Source organism: Perognathus longimembris, chromosome 17 (genome assembly GCF_023159225.1).
Source record: "Perognathus longimembris pacificus isolate PPM17 chromosome 17, ASM2315922v1, whole genome shotgun sequence".
NCBI lineage: Eukaryota > Metazoa > Chordata > Mammalia > Rodentia > Heteromyidae > Perognathus > Perognathus longimembris.
Genome location: NC_063177.1, coordinates 42,013,205 through 42,031,432, shown reverse-complemented (window position 1 = coordinate 42,031,432; position 18,228 = coordinate 42,013,205). Strand labels below are relative to the sequence as shown.

General features: G+C 41.8%; 3 protein-coding genes across 6 annotated transcripts in view; 2 read left to right on the top strand and 1 right to left on the bottom strand.

The window, feature by feature from the left end:
• LOC125366145 (leucine-rich repeat-containing protein 37A2-like) overlaps positions 1 to 18,228 on the bottom strand; it is a 408,609-nt gene that overhangs the window by 69,575 nt on the left and 320,806 nt on the right. The gene's annotated exons all lie outside the window — the stretch shown is intronic.
• LOC125366146 (RAD52 motif-containing protein 1-like) overlaps positions 1 to 18,228 on the top strand; it is a 243,380-nt gene that overhangs the window by 31,206 nt on the left and 193,946 nt on the right. The window contains exons 5-7 of one of the 4 annotated variants that reach the window (XR_007213792.1): positions 989 to 1,028; positions 1,162 to 1,233; positions 2,740 to 2,810. Coding sequence is in view for 1 of the 4 variants with exons in the window: in XM_048366625.1 (XP_048222582.1) it covers positions 2,740 to 2,778 (39 nt within the window). In the remaining 3 variants the exon portion in view is untranslated. Of the gene's footprint in view, positions 1 to 988; positions 1,029 to 1,161; positions 1,234 to 2,739; positions 2,815 to 5,971; positions 6,011 to 18,228 lie in introns of those variants that run through there. The other 3 variants (XR_007213794.1, XM_048366625.1, XR_007213795.1) reach the window with 3 other exon arrangements.
• LOC125366284 (leucine-rich repeat-containing protein 37A-like) overlaps positions 1 to 18,228 on the top strand; it is a 195,349-nt gene that overhangs the window by 165,958 nt on the left and 11,163 nt on the right. The window contains exons 12-16 of the mRNA XM_048366873.1: positions 13,903 to 13,949; positions 15,191 to 15,242; positions 15,319 to 15,464; positions 17,512 to 17,581; positions 17,702 to 17,794. Of these exons, the coding sequence (XP_048222830.1) occupies positions 13,903 to 13,949; positions 15,191 to 15,242; positions 15,319 to 15,464; positions 17,512 to 17,581; positions 17,702 to 17,794 (408 nt within the window). The remainder of the gene's footprint in view (positions 1 to 13,902; positions 13,950 to 15,190; positions 15,243 to 15,318; positions 15,465 to 17,511; positions 17,582 to 17,701; positions 17,795 to 18,228) is intronic.

The following is an 18,228-nucleotide window of genomic DNA, read 5'->3' as shown; positions in this document are numbered from 1 at the left end:
TTGTATTTTAGATATACTATCTGCAAGTGAGAGAAAACTTGTGAGATATGTCTCTCTGAGAGTAACTTACTTCACTTAACATGATGTTTATCTAGGTCCATCCATTTTCCCTGCAAATGACAAAATCTTACTCTTTTTAATGGATGAGAAACATTCCATTGTGTGTGGTACCACATTTTCTTGATCTAGTCATCTGCTGAAGAACATCTGGGCTGTTTCTGTAACTTGGCTATTGTGTACTGCAGCAAAGAACATGAATGTGCAAGTGTCTTTACCTATGCTAACTTGTGATGTTCTGGGTAGATGCCCCAAAATTATTTATTATCTTTTCAAACGAGGGAACAAAATAAGGTTCATATGGCTAGGAGACTTGTATGACTAAGTCACACAAGTGCCGGGTTCTATTTCCCTAGTTCTGAACTTTGTCCTGGAACATAGAAGACATCACACAAGTAACTTTCAAATGAGCTCTGTCATGGAAGCCAGTGGTTGCTCTGATATGTATGAGGTTAACACTATTTGCTTCTAACTGCTCTAATGTCTGTGAAGCAGAGCTGTAAAGAGCAGGATCGATCACCATATCATACCAGTTCAGTAGCATTGCTTTTCTTTTTTTTTTCTTTTTTTTTTTTTTTTTTTGGCCAGTCCTGGGCCTTGGACTCAGGGCCTGAGCACTGTCCCTGGCTTCTTCCCGCTCAAGGCTAGCACTCCGCCACTTGGGCCACAGCGCCGCTTCTGGCCGTTTTCTGTATATGTGGTGCTGGGGAATCGAACCTAGGGCCTCGTGTATCCGAGGCAGGCACTCTTGCCACTAGGCTATATCCCCAGCCCAGCATTGCTTTTCTATTGAGAACTGTAGGTGCACAGAGGTTTGCATGCTTCTGGATGTGGTCATCACTTATGGTTTGGACTAGAATCTTGGGTAGTCACTGCCATTCAAAGCATTTTCTATTTCGATACCCCTTCTCTTCTCCATACTCTTTTCTAGAATCCTGGGCAGTTTCAAAAGGAAGTATGCTTTATGGATTGTAAGTGGAACTTAGAGTAAAGACAGATTTTTTTAACCTAAAAGTTTCAAACCAAATAAATGAATATAAACTTTTCATGAAGAGTAATGCATATGGAAAATGTTGAATTGTTTAATTCCATTGCATTTTTCAGAATTCTGAACCGTAATCCTCTAACAGCTGTTGAAGATTCCTATCTTTTTAAATTGCCAGCATTAAGATATCTGTAAGTATTTCAATAATCTTAAGGGTCTTGAGATGATATCTGTTCTCCTTGATTAGGTTTTTGAAAGGTTAAACATTTTTCAGTGAGCCTATGAAAGTCATATTTTTTCTTTTCTGGTGCTGGTTCTACAGCTTGAACTCAGAACCTGGGGGCTGTCCCTGAGCCTCTTTTGCTCAAGGCTAGCACTCTACAATGTGAACCACAGCTCCACTTCCAGATATTTTCCTTCACAGTTTAGTGGAGAAGATAATCTCACAAAATTTACTGCCCACGCTGGCTTCCAATCCTGATTCTCAGCTCTCAGCCTCCTAAGTAGCTAGGATTACAGGCATGGGACAACAGCACCCAGGTTGAAAGTCATAATTTTACTTAATAGGTAATGAATAAAATTGCTATTGATAAAGGAGAGAACTAAGAAAGTATTTATAGTGCAGAAAACAGCCAGAAGGATGAACACTTGTAGAACTACCACTTTTCCCAGAAAGCAAAGAGAAAGAAATAGTACATTCTCTTATGAAGAAAAACACAAGTAAACTGATAGTGACTGTACTGTGCAAATGCTAAAATAATGGTAAGAAAAAAGATACTGGGCCAGGCACTGGTGGTTCATGCCTATAATCCTAGCAACTCAGGGGGCTGAGATCTGAGGATCACAGTTCAAAGCCAGTCTGGACCGTAAGACTCCTTTCCAATTAGCCACCAGAAAACTAGAAGTGGTGCTGTGGCTCAAGTGGTAGAGCGCCAGCTTTGAGCTAAGCAGCTCAAGGACGGTGCCCTGGCCCAGACTTCAAGCCCCCCAAACTACAACAACAACAAAAAGATATTGGTCTTATAAAAAGGAAAGATCAATAATTTGACTATGTAAAGGGTATCTTAAAGTCTTTTCAATTAAAAAGAACATTGTAAATTATTTTCAGCGACAATCTTGATCTGAATTACTTTTATTTAGGGAATCAGATTAAAAGAACCTCATGTCGGGGCTGGGAATATGGCCTAGTGGAAAGAGTGCTTGCCTCCTATACATGAAACCGTAGGTTCATAGAAAAGGGCCAGAGTCACACTGTATCTCAAGCAGCAGAGTGCTAGCCTTGAGCAAAAACAAGCCAAGGACAATGCTCAAGCCCTGAGCTCAAGGCCCAGGACTGGCCAAAAAAAAAAAGAACCTCATGACCTTGAATGATGTCTTTTAAGAACCCAACATTTGAGGGTTCTGGGTATGTGGCCTAGTGATAGAGTGCTTGCCTGGTGTACAGCCTGGGTTGGATTCCTCAGCACCACATATATAGAAAAGGCCAGAAGTGGCGCTGTAGCTCAAGTGGTAGGGTCCTAACCTTGAGCAAAAAAAGAAAAAAAGAAGCCAGGGAGAGTGCTCAGGCCCTGATTTCACGCATAGGACTGGCAGAAACAAAACAAAACAAAACAAAACAAATTAATTAGTTTTTTTTTTAAAAAAAGAACACAATATTTGAGCTGGAATTTTCACGAATATCTGGCTTTCTCCTGCAGAGATATAGGAATGACACAAGTGCGACTTACAACAGTTGAGAATGTCCTGATGATGACCCTTACATTGGAAAAACTGTAAGTTAATTGTTTTTAGCTTTGTGTCACTTTGTTTTTTCAGGTTTGTTTTATTACGGTCTTAGGTCAGGTTTACTGGGGTGACATTTTCATGTATTCAACGTCACACTTTTTCAGCGTGCACTTTCATGAGTTTGCATAGCTGTAACCACTACCGCGTTCCCATCACCTGCAAAAGGCCATCAGGCCTTTTACAGTAAGTCCACTTCTCCCACCACCACCCCTGGAAACCTCCAAACTCATATCTGGAACTACAGTTCTACCTTTCCTGGAACATCCTATCAATGAAATCATAGAATGTGTAGCCTTTTGTGTTTGGCTTCTGTCACTTCACAAAACCCTTAACATGTCCCACTGCAGTCAATGTGATTGCAATTGCTCTAAATCTTGCCCTGATCCTTCTACTTCCATTTTCTTCTGCCAAAATTGCACAGCCAAGTGACACAGTCCCTAAAATGTCACTACTGTAGTCTCTAATCTCTGAGCCTCTTTGGCTCACTCCTACAAACTGCCGTCATACAGACGATTTGCTAGGCATCATTGTAAACTGATACTCTATAGTCTTGGCCTTGGAGAATGAAGTTGCTGCCAACTGCTAAATCCTGAGCTCAGACTCTTTCTCTCTGTTTGCCTCTGATTCTAGCCTGTGACCCGGGCCAGTTTGGGTATCCCAGCCTTCTCTAGTTACCAAGTGTTTCTTAGTTTCCAGACCGTCTTTATGATGGCTTACCCCCAAAGCCTGCCTGGCTGTGATCTGCTTGCCAGTAATCAGTGTAAAGTCACTACTCAGTAATCACAACTCTCTTCCAGCAGAAGCTAGATCCTTTATTTTCTGAAATGACCTTCTGGCAATGAAGTTGCACTCCTTGGGCAGAAGGCCAACACTTCCTTCTCTCTGGCTATGTGTGATTGCTGCCAGCCTCTTGGACACTGGCTGGGTGTCACAGAACACATTGTTAACTGATGGTTTCTGCATATCCAATCCTGTCTGCAGGCTATTTGAACATTGCTCATATGATCTAATTGGTCCCAAGCAAGGGGCCCACCCACAAGATGGAGTGTAAGTGTTCGCCAAGATATGGAGGGCAAAAGACTAATGTGTCTAATACTATCCTATCATGATTATTATTATTTTTTTTTGGCCAGTCCTGGGGCTTGGACTCAGGGCCTGAGCACTGTCCCTGGCTTCTTTTTGCTCAAGGCTAGCACTCTGCCACTTGAGCCACAGCGCCACTTCTGGCTGTTTTCTGGATATGTGGTGCTGGGGAATTGAACCCAGGGCCTCATGTATGTGAGGCAAGCACTCTTGCCACTAGGCCATATCCCCAGCCCCTATCATGATTATTGATGGTGGTCACAAAATGACATTTTTTCATGCTGGGGCTTTAACTCAGGACCTGGGCTTTTGAACTGAAGACTAGTGCTCTACCACTTGAACTACAGCTCTACTCCTGGTATTTTGGTAGTTAATTAGAGATAAGAGTCTCACAAACTGTCCTGCCCAGCCTGGCTTCAAACCATGACCCTCAGATCCCAACCTCCAGAGTAGCCAAGATTACAGTGGTGAGCTACTGGCACCCAGCGATTTTTCGAATTCTTCCATTCCTCTATATTGATTAGGCTGTATAATTGTATTCCAGGAGAGCAACCTATCTTTTCAAGTATCACAATGGATTAATGGATTCCTTTTTATATTATTGATACTCTATTATCATTTTCTTTTATTTCATTTCAGGTTTTTGATTGTTATTGTAGAATTGATATACAGAAGGGTTACAGTTACATGAATGAGGAATGAGTCATGAGGATTCTTTTTTTTTTTTTTTTTGCCAGTTCTGCAGCTTAGACTCAGGGCCTAAGCACTGTCCCTGGCTTCTTTTTATTCAAGGATAGCACTCGCTTTTTTGTATATATGTGGTACTGAGGAAATGAACCCAGAGCTTTGCAAGTACTCTACCACTAGGCCATATTCTCATCCCATGAGTATTCTTTGTGAACCATGTCTCCCCTTCTATTGCTCTCTCCTGGCCTATTACCAATTTAGTTATTTGCATGTGTAGTGCAAGGAATAAATCTAGAACCTCAAATACTTTTGAGTTGCATACCTAGCCCTCCTTATTCTTTGTGTGTGTGTGTGTGTGTGTGTGTGTGTGTGTGTGTGTGTTAATGTCTAGAATGTATACACACGCACAGACACACCCTGGGTCTTTAGCTCAGTGGCTGGGCTCTTTTTTTTTCTCAAGGCTAGTACTCTACCACTTGCCACTGCTCCACTTCCAGCTTATTTAGTGCTTAGTTGGAGGTAAGTGTCTTAGAGACTTTCCTGTCCAGTTGGAAATTTCAGATGTTGATTCATAGATCTCAGCCTCCTGAGTAGCTTGGATTTGAGGCATGAGCCACTGCTCCCTGTCTTTTTATTTTTTTATGTGTTCACATTGTCTCTTTTTGGCCAATGTAATCCTTTCTATTCTGAGCACATAGTATGGGATATCTATGTAGTGTAAAAAGCCCAGTGTAAATTTTAGTATTTACCACTCCCAAACAGAAATTGAGGCAGGGAATGCTGAGGTTGGAGGCTTTGCAAACTCTTTTTAGAAGTATTCTTCCTTCCTGTGCACTCAAAACTCGGAGGCCTCTGAGTTGACAGGACCGGCTTCTGAGAAAAACTACAAAGCTAGATCTCTCGGTTCTAATCTGTTATCTTGATTTGAGTCAGAACCACATCCACTCCTGTGCTAAACCTTCTGTTGGGCATGTCTCTCTTCCTTCCTGCTTGTTTTCAATGTTTTAGAGCAGTAGTTTACCAAATTTCCTCTTCAATTATCCAGGTCATGTTCTTCAACAGCTGTGTTCTGTACAACTGAAAAAATTTATGGAGTGAGCACAGGCAGCAGCAGTACTCCTTAGACATTATGATGAAACTGAACTATAGCAATTGTGGATAGATAAGAAGGAAAAACTGGCAAAGAATGAGGGAAGAGGTGATAATGTCCATGGTCTTATTTAATTATAAGCTCTCAATGTATCACCTTTATACTAACCGTAAAAGAACTAAAACAAAGGAGGAGGAAAATGGAGTTAATGGCCTGGCTCTGGCGCTTCTATCACTCAGTAACCACATCCCCGTGAACTTAATTCTTGGTGTCTCCATTTACAGGATCTTGCCTTACACTATGGCCAGCTGCCTCTGCCAATTTAAAAACAATATTGAGGTTATCTGCAAGACAGTCAAGCTACGTTGTGACAGTGCCTTGCTGGCAAACAACACACACTGCCGTGAGTCTGGTGTATAATATCTATTGTTTCACTTTTAACTATTCCCCAGTGATGGTTTCTAAACTAATAATGGTTTTGATTCATTTATCCAGTTAATCTGTCTACATTTCTGAATTGTTTCCTTGCTGATAGTCATGCTTTCAGTATTCATTGTGTAATTCAATGGTTTAATTGTCTAAATACATAAGAACCAAAGAAGAGAATGGAAGAAGAAAGGGAGATAACCACAGGCTACTCTCGGTGTCATGGGGTCTCTGCTTGATGCTCTGCATCCAATGATCATTTATTCAGATGGTGCCAGGCAGACTGTGAGATGCTTTGAGTCTCAAATGTTCTTTGCTTCTGTGAGAGGTATAGCTAGGTTCTGCTTTGTTTTTAAATCTTTCTAAAAAGGTATATGAGAGATATTGTATTTGGACTCTAAGAATTTCCAATTCTTTACCTAGCAATTGATAGCTAGCTTTTGTCAACCAAAGGCCTCTTCCAGCCCTAGACTGTGCAATTCTGAACTGGCTTCATTCTCATCCTTTTCTATCTACGAAACATTCAGATATTCTCATGCATTATTTCTGTATATTACTACAGTGAACTTTGTGACTGCCAAAACATGACTGATATGAAATACAGTAGCTTGAATGCAGGTTTCACTGGTAATGCAGTACAAAATATGTCATAAAACACTGCTACTTAGAATACTGTGTTTTTAGGCAGGGAATGTGGAGTAGTGGCAAGAATGCTTGCCTCGTATACATGAAGGCCTGGGTTCGATCCCCTAACACCACATATGTCAAAAATGACCAGAAGTGGCAGTGTGGCTCAAGTGGCAGAGTGTTGGCCTTGAGCAAAAAGAAGTTAGGGACAGTGCTCAGGCCCTGAGTCCATGGCCCGGGACTGGGGAAAAAAAATACTATGTTGTTTCGTTTTCAGAACCATTTTCACTTAGGCCATGGTCTTTATCAGTGATATCATCATATCATCTTCTCTATTAGTGATGGGCAAACAAGGAGTTTTCATGTTTTTTTTTAAATTTTTTTTTAAGTATAAATTTTTTCCCCCCTTGGAGGTCATGGAGCTAAAGCTCAGGGCCTGAGAGCTGTCCCGAAGATTTGAGATCGAGACTAGTGTTGTAACATTTTGAGCCATAGCTCTGCTTCTGTTTTCCGGTAGGTAATTGGAGATGAGTCCCCAGCATAATTGGGGTCCTGATTTTCCCTTTTTGTTCCCCTAGATTGTTCACTTTGCTTATGTATAACCACTTTTGTTAGTAGGGGCCTGTTCGGTTTTTTAAAGTAGGTAGCCGGTAAAGGAGAACACCATGCGGTATTCAGGCAGGAGAGAAAGTTTATTACCGAACTGCTAGCCTATGGCTGAGGTGATCCATGGCCGGAGAGAAGGCAGAGAAGAGAGAGGGGAGAGAAGAGTTTTCATGTTTTACAGCTGAGGAATTTATTAGTTCAGAAAGGTCTCATGCCCAAATCGTGAATCCCTTATCTTGTCTAACATGAGGTCAGTGGTCCTATTCCATAATCTAAACTCCTTCGGTGACCCTTACTACCAACAAAACTATTTTAATTCTCCTTAGCATGGGAAGACACCCTAAATGTTCATGTTCTCTGGTGCTTTGGATGCTTCCCAGTGACACTGGAGTGTTTGAAATGAAAAGTAGCTTTCATAGCCCACACTGTGATTTATGCCAATAACCACAGCTACTCAGAAGGGACACATAACGGAGACCATGATTCCAAGCAAGCCTGGGAAAACATTCAGCAAGCTCCCACCTCATCCAGTAAGACAATGGTGGTAGCAGTGCCGCTGATCCTAGGTGGGAAGCTATAAACAGGAGGGCTGATGATAGAGGCCAACTTGGGCAAAGACACAATATCCCAACAAAAAATAATTAAAGCAAAAAGGACACTGCTGTGGGGCTCCAGTGGCCAAATACTTCTCAATTCAGTGACATGAGTTCAAATCCCAGTTATGCAAAACAAAAGTATAGCCTTTTCCTTTGCACATTTTAGAAGATCTAGTCATATTTATCCAGAATTATTGTTTCTCTATTGATTTCATAATGATTACATAATGTACATGAACCAGAAATACTGGCTTTAAAACACCACAACCACCTGTTCAAATTACTTTCCTATAGCGTAACGCCTACTATTAGGGAAGCAGGACATACAGAATCAGAGCTAAAGTGAAGGTACTGGAAAGGTAGGTGAATAACAAGTCCAGTTGAGTACCTGTATCAAAAGGAGAGAGACCTCTGGCTTAGCATCTCTGCCTTTGCTATCCTGAGCAACATGCTTTGTCGTGACTGCCTGTGGGTGGGAAGAAGCCTGTGCTCCTTCTGCAGCTGTGTCATGACAGGGTTTGTGGAATCTGCATATAGAGTGGCATGGCTGTTCTACAGGGAAGCTACTGAGGGGATGAATATTTGTTGTCAGCCTTGGGCTGTTATTGAGCACTAGACATTTGGCATGTTTTTTCTAAGAGAGATGTTGTATTTCACACAAAATTATGTACTCAGATGTTCTGAGTGGGTAACCACTTTGTTAAGGTTTGCCTAATCTCTCTTAATTGTTACCATTTCAGAGGCTTATATTTGCTCTTATTATTTTCCCTTGTATGTGAAACTCAAATCTTTGTTGACTCTGAACATATTCAACTGGGTTATGATGTGGGAGGAAGAAGAAACTATTGATCTACCCTTACAAAGCAGTCTGTTCCTTCCTGACAGTTGAAGAAGCATCAATAGGGAACCCAGAAGGAACATTCATGAAGGTGTTAAAATCCCGGAAGAAGAATATAAGCACAGAGCTGACTATTGAACCAGAAAGAGAATATTCCGACAAAAATGATGTTAGCTACTCAGGACTCATGAATGAGCATCCAGAAATTACTGATGGGAGTGACATTTTTACTGCACTAAGCTACATATTGGCCTATTTCACACAGGGACATATAGAAAATATACATTCAACAGAGTTACCATTCATTAAACTGCTTTTCTCAAGTGTGCAAAATGTACATACCTCCAGAAATGATTTAAAAGTCAATACAGAGATTCCCCCAATTATACACCCATCAAACTCCTCTGTTTACAAAATGAAACTAAACACTCATAGGCAAGAAAATCTGTTAAGTACAGGAAGGCACAGAAAATATAATAAAATTAAAAAGAAAGAGAAAGCATCACTGTTCGTGCAACCTAGTCTTTTAGGTCCTAAATTTAATCGTCAAATCTTGCCCCACAAAGTGCAAAGTATTGAACCACAGGAAAGCATCTGGGAAGAAATGGAGAGCGCAGAAGAGAGACTGCCAAGGCTCAACGGAGCCCTAGAGGGACCAAAAAGTATACAAAAAAGGCAGTCCAAAGAAGTGAGTAAACATAACAGCTGGAGGAAACAGAGTTCCCAGCACCTTGTGGAAAATACTGGTAAAAAAAGAAGGCTTGGGAGACCTCCAACACAGACGCTGGCGCTGCTTCACGGGGCTCAGGAGCCCAAGAAATTGGTGGGAAACTCCTTGCACACAGAGCCCTCATTCATAAAGAAACATAAGGCAGTAGCCTCTTCTTTCCAGAAACAAGACTCAGGGGGCAGAGCCTCCTTATCCATCCCTGTAAGAACCCTACAAGAGGCCAGAAATAAAGACAATGACTTAGCCTACAGTATGCTTGTTTTAGAAGAGGCCAATTCTAACCTGAAAAGCATGGAGGCTTCTAATCCAGTCATCTATTCGTGGAAAAATTACCGCTTTCATAGGACTGGCTCTCCTGTGGCCCACAGAATACCCAAGGCCAAACTGAGTCATAAATTCAGAAGGAAAACTTCACGTGTTAGACCAATACTGGAAAACAGGCCTCCATTTTCTGCAGTAAGGAGCCTCATAGATTCCCCTTCAGGAAGGGACTCTTCTTCTTTGGGAGAGTTGAGTTCTCAAGAGAACCCTGTTGCAGAATTCTATACTCTTTCAAACCTTTCTGTAGACAAAACACCTACACAACACCATATTGTAACAAATGCCTTGATAGGAAATATACCTGCACAAAATGCCCCTGTACCAGAAGGAAGCCTCCCTAAAAACACAATTCAGGAAAATGTTGCTGCACCAGAATCCAAAGGAACTGCATTCAACTTAATGTTGCCAGTAGGAAGCAAGGAGACACAATGGGAATACTTCAACTCCAACTCCGGTACTGACTCACCTGTCAAGGCCACAATCACCCATTCCCAATTTCAATCCTTGGTAGATCATTTTGAAATGCAGTTAAACCAGCAGCTGAGACCCCTCATTCCCAATAACGATGTGAGAAAGCTCCTGTCCCATCTTATCCGGAGGCTGAAAATGAACTGCTCTGCGACAGAAGTACAGGTATTCTGTTCCAAGCTAATGTCTAGAACAGGCCTGCTGATGAAGCTTCTCAGTGAACAGCAAGAAAGCAAGGTGTCAAGAGCTGACTGGGATATGGACCAGTGGAAAACCAATAACTACATCAATGAGAGCGCTGAAGTTCACGGTGAACAGGAGGAGTCAAGTGAGGTGAGGACAAATATACAACTGCAAGCCCTGGCTTCCTTTTAGATACACCTGGAAGGGGGTGTATCCTCTATCCTTTAGATACACCTGGAAGGAGGAAGACCTGGGACTAATCCAGTCCCCAGTCATGTGACCAGGACAGTGTTCCCCACTCTTTCTCCTTTATAGAGCAGAGCAAACTTAAAACACAGAAAAAGTATAGGGAAATTGCACATTAGTAAGGCATAGAACACATTAAATTTAAGAATTAAATTTAACAATATCCTTTAAAAATGTGCAAGCTCCTCTCCTGGAAGAATGGGGAATGGGGTTTTTGACTACTTTTCTTCCTCCTATTATCCTTGTTACTTAACAAAGTTATCCTTTTGGTTTTTTTTAGCTAACAGAAGAAGTCCCAGGATATGGCTATAACAACAAAATCATCTTGGCAATATCTGTGACTGTAGTAGTAATGGTTTTGATTATTATATTCTGTCTCATTGAGGTAAGAACCACCATTCATGCCCATTCCCAGAATATATCTTGTTTCTATTACCAAAGCCCTTTCCCACTCTCCAGAGGTAATTCTTTGAAGGTGCATAGCGTGTTCCCGATAGAACAGTATTTATCATTGTTAGACTGTGGTAACAAGGTATGACTGCTCCTACAGGAGGAAGTGAGTTCTCTTGTTAGTAAGAGTTGAATTGGATGCCTGCTAAGTTACTTAACGCTCCAGTGGCAAAATCAAAGACAGAAATACTAATTTGCTGTCCTTATTAGCTCCGTTCTCTTTGCCTGCTAAGAGAAAATAATACCAGGAAATATATCAAACATCAAAATATGATATGAAGTATCACAAACTATAGAAAAAGTAATGTAAAAAAGAATGTTGTCTAAGAAAAAGACGACAATCCAGTGGAGGGGGCCAGGACTTGGGAGAACATGTGCATTTTTCTAGTTTCCAACACCACCTGTGCCTGACCCCCAGCATTGCCTCTTAGTTTATGGTATGTGCTCTTGATGGAGAAGTCTTTGTCATCTCATGGAATAAAGGTCAGCTCTAATGTGTTCCTAAGCTTGTCTTGTTATTTACAGCTTCAATCTTTCTGAAATTCTCTCTCTCTCTCTCTCTCTCTCTCTCTCTCTCTCTCTCTCTCTCTCTCTCTCTCTCTCTCTCTCTTTCTCTCTCTTTCCTTCTTTATTGGCCAGTCCTGGGGTTTGAAATCAAGGCCTGAGCACTGTCTCTGGCTTCTTTTTGCTCAAGGCTAGCACTCAACCTCTTGAGCCACTGTGCCACTTCTGGCTTTTTTTGTTTATGTGTTACTGAGGAAACAAAGCCAGGGCTTTCATTCATGCAAGACAAGCACTCTACCACTAAGCCATATTCCCAACCTGGAATTCATATTTTAGGATGATTGAGGTAAATAATCTTTTTCACTCTAAAAGAATGTGCAGTTGTCATAATATCATTTTTATTAAATGGTTCCTTCACTGATCTAAAACACCATATAGAACTCTTCTAATTATCCAACTGTCTTTCCTGCACCAGTACCTATTTGCTATTAATAATTTAATCCTAGTAGTTTCATAATGCTTCTTTTAGCAATTTATTAAATTATGTAGAGGTAAGGTAATCAATCTTCTTCTTTTATATATATATATTATAGTTCTTCTTTCATACTCTTCCAAAAGAGAACCTGTTGGAGTTTTTTTTAAGATCATTAATTTGAAAAAAAATACTTATATTGAAATTGTAGATTGAGATTTCTGCTAAATGTTTTTTGTGGTAATGGAGTTTGAATTTAGAGCCTCATATTTGTTGGGCATCTACCTACTACTTAATCCATGCCCCCAGTTTTTTCACTTATGTTATTCAGCTAGACTGCCTTGGGGCCACAGTCCTTTTATTTCTGCCTCACAAATAGGTTTTTGTTTTTCTTCGATTGTTTATGTCAGCCATGTGGCTTGAACTCAGCACCTGGGTGCCATCTTGGAGCTTTCTCCATCAAAGGGAGCACTCTACCACTTTGAGCCACAGGTCTACTGGTAGTTAATTGTGGAGAAGAGTGTTATAGGGCTTTTCTGCCTGGACTGGCTTTGAATCATGGTGCTCAGATCTCAGCCTCTTGAGTAGCTAGGGTAATAGGCTTTGAGTTGCTACCAACCAGGTTCACAAATAGTTTTTACTAAAGATGTGACACCATGCCTGGCCCCTAGGTTTATACTTTTTTAATTTCTTTGTTTTGAACTCAGAGCCTAGGAAGTCCCTGAGCTTTTCCCCTCAAACTTAAAGCTCTATCACATGGCCACTTCTGGTTTCCTGTTGGCTAATGGGAGATAATAGTTTCACGAGCATTCCTGTCTGTACTGGCTTAGAACCACAATGATCAGATCTCAGCATCCTGAGTAGCTAGGTTTACAGGTAAAACCCGCCAGTACCTAACGATTTTAAGAATTTTAGCTCATAGTTTTTTTATATAACTTATATTTGTTCTAAAGTGATTGTATACCTTTATTGCTATTAAAAATGGGATCTTTCCTTCATCTCTCATTCTTATGGGTACATAGGAAAGCTATTGTGTGCGGATCTCCCTATTTTGTTTCTACCCACTTCACTGAATTTTCATGTTACTAGTCCCATAATAGATGTTGATTCTCAGGGTCTTTGTTTCTTTCTACATCTGGCTTTTTTGGTTAATTGGAATGTCAGACTCTCACATACTTTCCTGCCCAGAATGGCTTCAAATTTGATCCTCAAATCCCAGCCTCCCAAGTATCTACGATTACAGGTGTGAGACATGGTGCCTGGCTCTCTTAGGCTTTTTGGTTATCCATCATTTCATATACAACTAAAAATATAGTTTTGTTCCTTCCTTTCCAACATTTGTGCTCCATTTATGTCCTTATTACTTTGGCTGGGACCTCTTCAGATGAATGCCTCATGACCATAATAAATGTAATAAAGACAGTAATCTTGTCTTTGATAATGACAGTGTTCTTTTGGTCTCTAGTAAAGGCTGTAATTGGTTAGGGGCATGTCCTTTACTGTTTTACAGGTTATCATGGGGAATTTTCTGTTCGTTATATGTAAGTTAGTGAATGCCATGTGTTAAATTCTAGCTTCAGAGGAGACCTCAGCCAGGTACTGTGGAAGAGGAAAAGATCTAATACTAGGGTAGAATTCTTGGAGTCAGAAAAGATACCTCCTGAGTATATAAGATATAAATAAAGGCAAGAACAGTTGAAAGTAGTAATGTTGGTGGATAATCATGATTGTGCTTTCTTCCCAAACAGATTTATTCCCACAGAACATCAGCAGAAGGAAGTCAAGAGTCCTCAAGGTAAATGGGAGTCTGTAAATCTTTGAGTAAGCACCTGAGGATTGGAAGGAACCTAGAACTGGTCTATTTCTATTCCCTTAGCCTTATAATAAGGGAACTACCCAATATCAAGAGAACTCTTGCTTGCCAGGGGTCTTACCTGGCTCCAGCAAAAGTAGTTCTCCAGCAGAGAAAGAGGTGGTCAGTACTACTAGCATGGACACCTGTCTGTCACCAGTCCCTCAGTGAATGAGGGGAGGAGACTAAGAGGTTCCCGCTGTGTCTGCTCCTGCTAGTGGTAGGCCTCAGGAGACAGCATGAGAAACCCTGGCATATTGCAATGCAGATCTGGTGGAAGGTGCACTGTAGGGATCCTTCCTGTACAGTGACGAGAAAATGCAACTCCTCCTCTGGGTACCTTCTCATCCCCACTCTCTGTCTTATATAGACTTCACATCATTTTACCTGAGAGAGGCCTAGAGGCTACTTTATCATTTGCTTTCATAATAAAGACATGGGGAAGAGAAACGGGGAATGTCTTTCAGCAGGGCCACACTCAGGTTCTTTCCGCTTATTGCATGCAGACACATTTAACCAATAAGCACATGCCATGCAGACATCTACAATCTGTAGAACAACAAACTGATCTTTCCTGTTCAGTTTGCAGTTAGAAATGGTAGCTTACCTTTAAGTGCTAGTCATGTCCTTTAAATTGATATCACAAATCATTCACCATGACAGCCTTTCAGAGAAGAAAATCTCTAAACTACACAGCTTTACAAGTTGTGCCTACTATAATTCAGCTTGTATAAAATCAGCTAAGAGAAAACAGTTAACAGAACAGAGGTATCTCTCCCTCTTCCCAGCAACTGACACATAGAAAACTAAGTCCAAAGCTGACTGAAGAGAAAGACTCTAGAGAGAGTAAGTGCTTCTGTCCAGAACAGTTGTGCCGTTGTTTTCTGTGCAGGGATTTTTGCCACAGAGGATAAGTGGGGCTGACATTCCTAGTGGTACTGCAGGCCAAGTCATTTCTAAAGGTCTCCCTGGGGGCATTGTAGAGCCCTTTGGGACAAGCATGTAGAGCTCCTTCAACCTCTGCCTACATGCATGGAATTCTTTTCAAGCCCCAGGTCAGGAGAGCTCATTGTGATTATGAACCAAAGCACATGTGTTTGTCTCACTAAGATCTGAGATGTACATTGTGAGAAACATGGAAAATGGCTTCATTCATTAATTGTCTACTGCCTCTTCCTCCCAAGGACCTTATTTGGATTTCTTGGAAGGAAATGCTCATCAGACACTCCAAGCCAGGCAAGTTAAGAACGCATTTCTCTGGCCAGAAAAGGAAAGCAAATGCAGACTTAATATTTCTCCTTATCTTTCCTAGGAGGGCTTCTTCTCCTTATGGCAATCAGTTTGGCTGAGGGATATGTACAGACCTCTCAATGCCACACGCAAGAAAAACATGGTCCAGAAGTTACATGACAAGGACTCTTCTGATGAGGGAGGGATTTTCCATAAGAAGCAAAAAGTGTAAGTGGATGGGGGGTGGTGGCGATTTAACATTCCTAGCTAACAAGTTGGGGGTGGGGTAACAAGGGAAAGTCTGGTTGCTTCCTTCAAGACTCAAAGATTAGCACTGTTCTTTTCCCAGGAGGCCCAGTGAAGTCAAAATAGAGATTCCACCACCATCATCACCACCACCATCATCACCACCACGAGCCCTACCACCACCATCCTCACCACCACCAGCCCCACTACCACCATCCACAGCACCACCAGCCCCACCACCACCATCCTCACCACCACCAGCCCCACCACCACCATCCTCACCACCACCAGCCCCACCGCCTCCTCCACCTCCTGAAAGTGAGGAGAGCCGCGATCCTGGGTGTTGTGGTGCTTTGTTTGCCCCATAACTCCGACATTTTTATACTCAGCCTGTCAGCATTGCTTATTACATACCAATTTTCTAACATATGGTAATATTTTTATATACAATTTTCCAGATTAAATTGTATACTATTCATAACCATTTCCATGTGTGGTACTTACACATATATGTGCAGATAGCAGGGCCACAGGCAGGAAGGGCAGGATGGTGGCTGGGGTTGCACTGTGGCAGTCATGCTTTCAGGGGTAGGTGGCTTCCAAAGGTGGCGTCCCGCCTGCATTCCACAGTGTGATCAGCTTCTGCAGAACCAGAGAACATATCCTGAACATGGGGATTTTTTCTTATCTCAAAATCTGCCTATTTTCTGTAAAGTTGTGCTAGAAATAAAATATGGCTAATGAAATTAAATGAAAAGGAGAGGTATAGATTCTTCTACAAGTTCTAAGGACACTAATAGTGGGACTGGAGGGGGTGAGAAAGGGGCCACATTATTTGTTATCACTATAAATAGATGCACATGTGGGCCCCTGAGACTTATCTTCAAAGCAAAGCCTTTGCTTTGTGGGCTGCATGGGGGCAGCTGCCTGGCACTAATGGGAAATATCCAGGCAGGCTTTGGGTTCCCCAAGTCTCTTCCTCTATATGTATCATGGCTGATGTTTTCTTCTTTGAAGCTCAGCCTTCAAAAACTGACTCTGCCCACTTGGAGAAAGGCTTGTCACAGGCAAATTTGTCTAGATCTTTAAAGTCAAGGCCCAGTTTTGGTTCATGAAGAACCGGTCATTTACAAAAAGCTTAACCTGTTTCCAGGCCATTGTCCACTTGTAGCCTCATTCACAAGATGTCGTGGTCACCAGAATATTTTGGTCAGTGAGACAACCACCCTCTGGAGCCAAGTCTTACCTTTTTGCTCAGGCCCTCAAACTCACAAAGGATTGTGTGTCCTGTCTTTTATGGTTTTGCTACCCAGATCAAGTCTGGAGAAGTTCACACTGGTTTGTTTTCCTTGCACAACTAGCAGGGAGGTGCTGGGAGGATCAGGGAAAGGACAGTATGCATTGGGCACGGATTTCCTATGATGGCCCTCCTCAGACCTTACTGCTGAGAACATATTGGTGAGGCCACATCCCCAGGCACATGGACTGCTCCAGCCTCTCCTGACCACACTGCAGGTCCCATGAGAGCTGCCCAGCTGGCTCCAGCTCCTCTCAGCCCCACGAATCTCCTTCTGCCCCAGAGCCACACTGTGTGCTTCCAACTGGTAATTTTCAGAGGATAGTAAGGTTTCTCCACTCCGTGCTCAAGCACAGAGCCAACTAATAATTCATTTAGAAGGGAAAGGTTGAACACATTCATGAGGTAAACAAAATCAGAACAAACAAGAACAGAAAATTCACCTACTGACTACCAGAAGGTATGGACAGTCCCATGTTTCCCATCTCACAGGAAGGTGAGATGAAGGACGGATGAGCCTCCCTGGGTCCTGTAGTTGAGCAGTGAATGGAACAGAGCCCAGAATGTGCAGCTGGTCAGTTCCTCCTCTGGATGGCCACTTAGCCAGTGCTGGCCTCAACACCCCTGTTCTCTTGATGCCTCCCAAAGCTTTCTCCTAATAATAAAAATCGTTTTTCCCTATATGGTTATTTAGGTGAGTGGGAAAAAAAATTTTTTTTACTGATTTTAAAGCACAAAACTAAATACTAGTAATCGCAAGAAGCAGCAGGAGCTACCTGCTGTACAACTGAATTACTTGATGGCAAGCCCTAGCCCAGACATTCCAGTTCTGCATCATTTAGACATACAATCCATAGAGGCATATGGTGCTTTTTGTTTTGAGATTCCAAAGCCACCTAATTATTCCACTGCCTGGCTGTAGGGTACAGGCGTATGGAGACATACAAGCAGTGCTGCCAGCAAAAATGATAGCAGTGGCTATGTGGCCAGTGATGATGAAAATACTGAAGGGGGAGTATGATGGCGATTACTTTACTGATAACCAGTACTCGGCATTTGTTCAGTTTTACAAGGACCTAAATTCCTCAGGCCAGCATATACTCTTACAATGGCAACACAGGTGTTTCTCTTAACAAGACTATTGGACAAAAAGACAGGAGCTCACAATAAAGCAATTCTATTGCTGGACTTTCCAAAGACTGTGCCAGGATTAGAGGCAGTATTTGGTTCATGTTTTGACACATTTCCCTTTCAATGTGATGCAATGAAAATTGACAATTGAAACTGAAGACATCCAGTCCTAACTGTAGCATGGTGTATGTCCAAGTCTAGAAAACTCAGCTCTTAAGTGAAATCTGAGTAAAAAAGAGAGGTGGTCACCCAGACCAACACCCTCTGTGTTAATGAAAATTCTCAAAATTCCAGTGAAAACTTTCAGAAAAAAAAGAT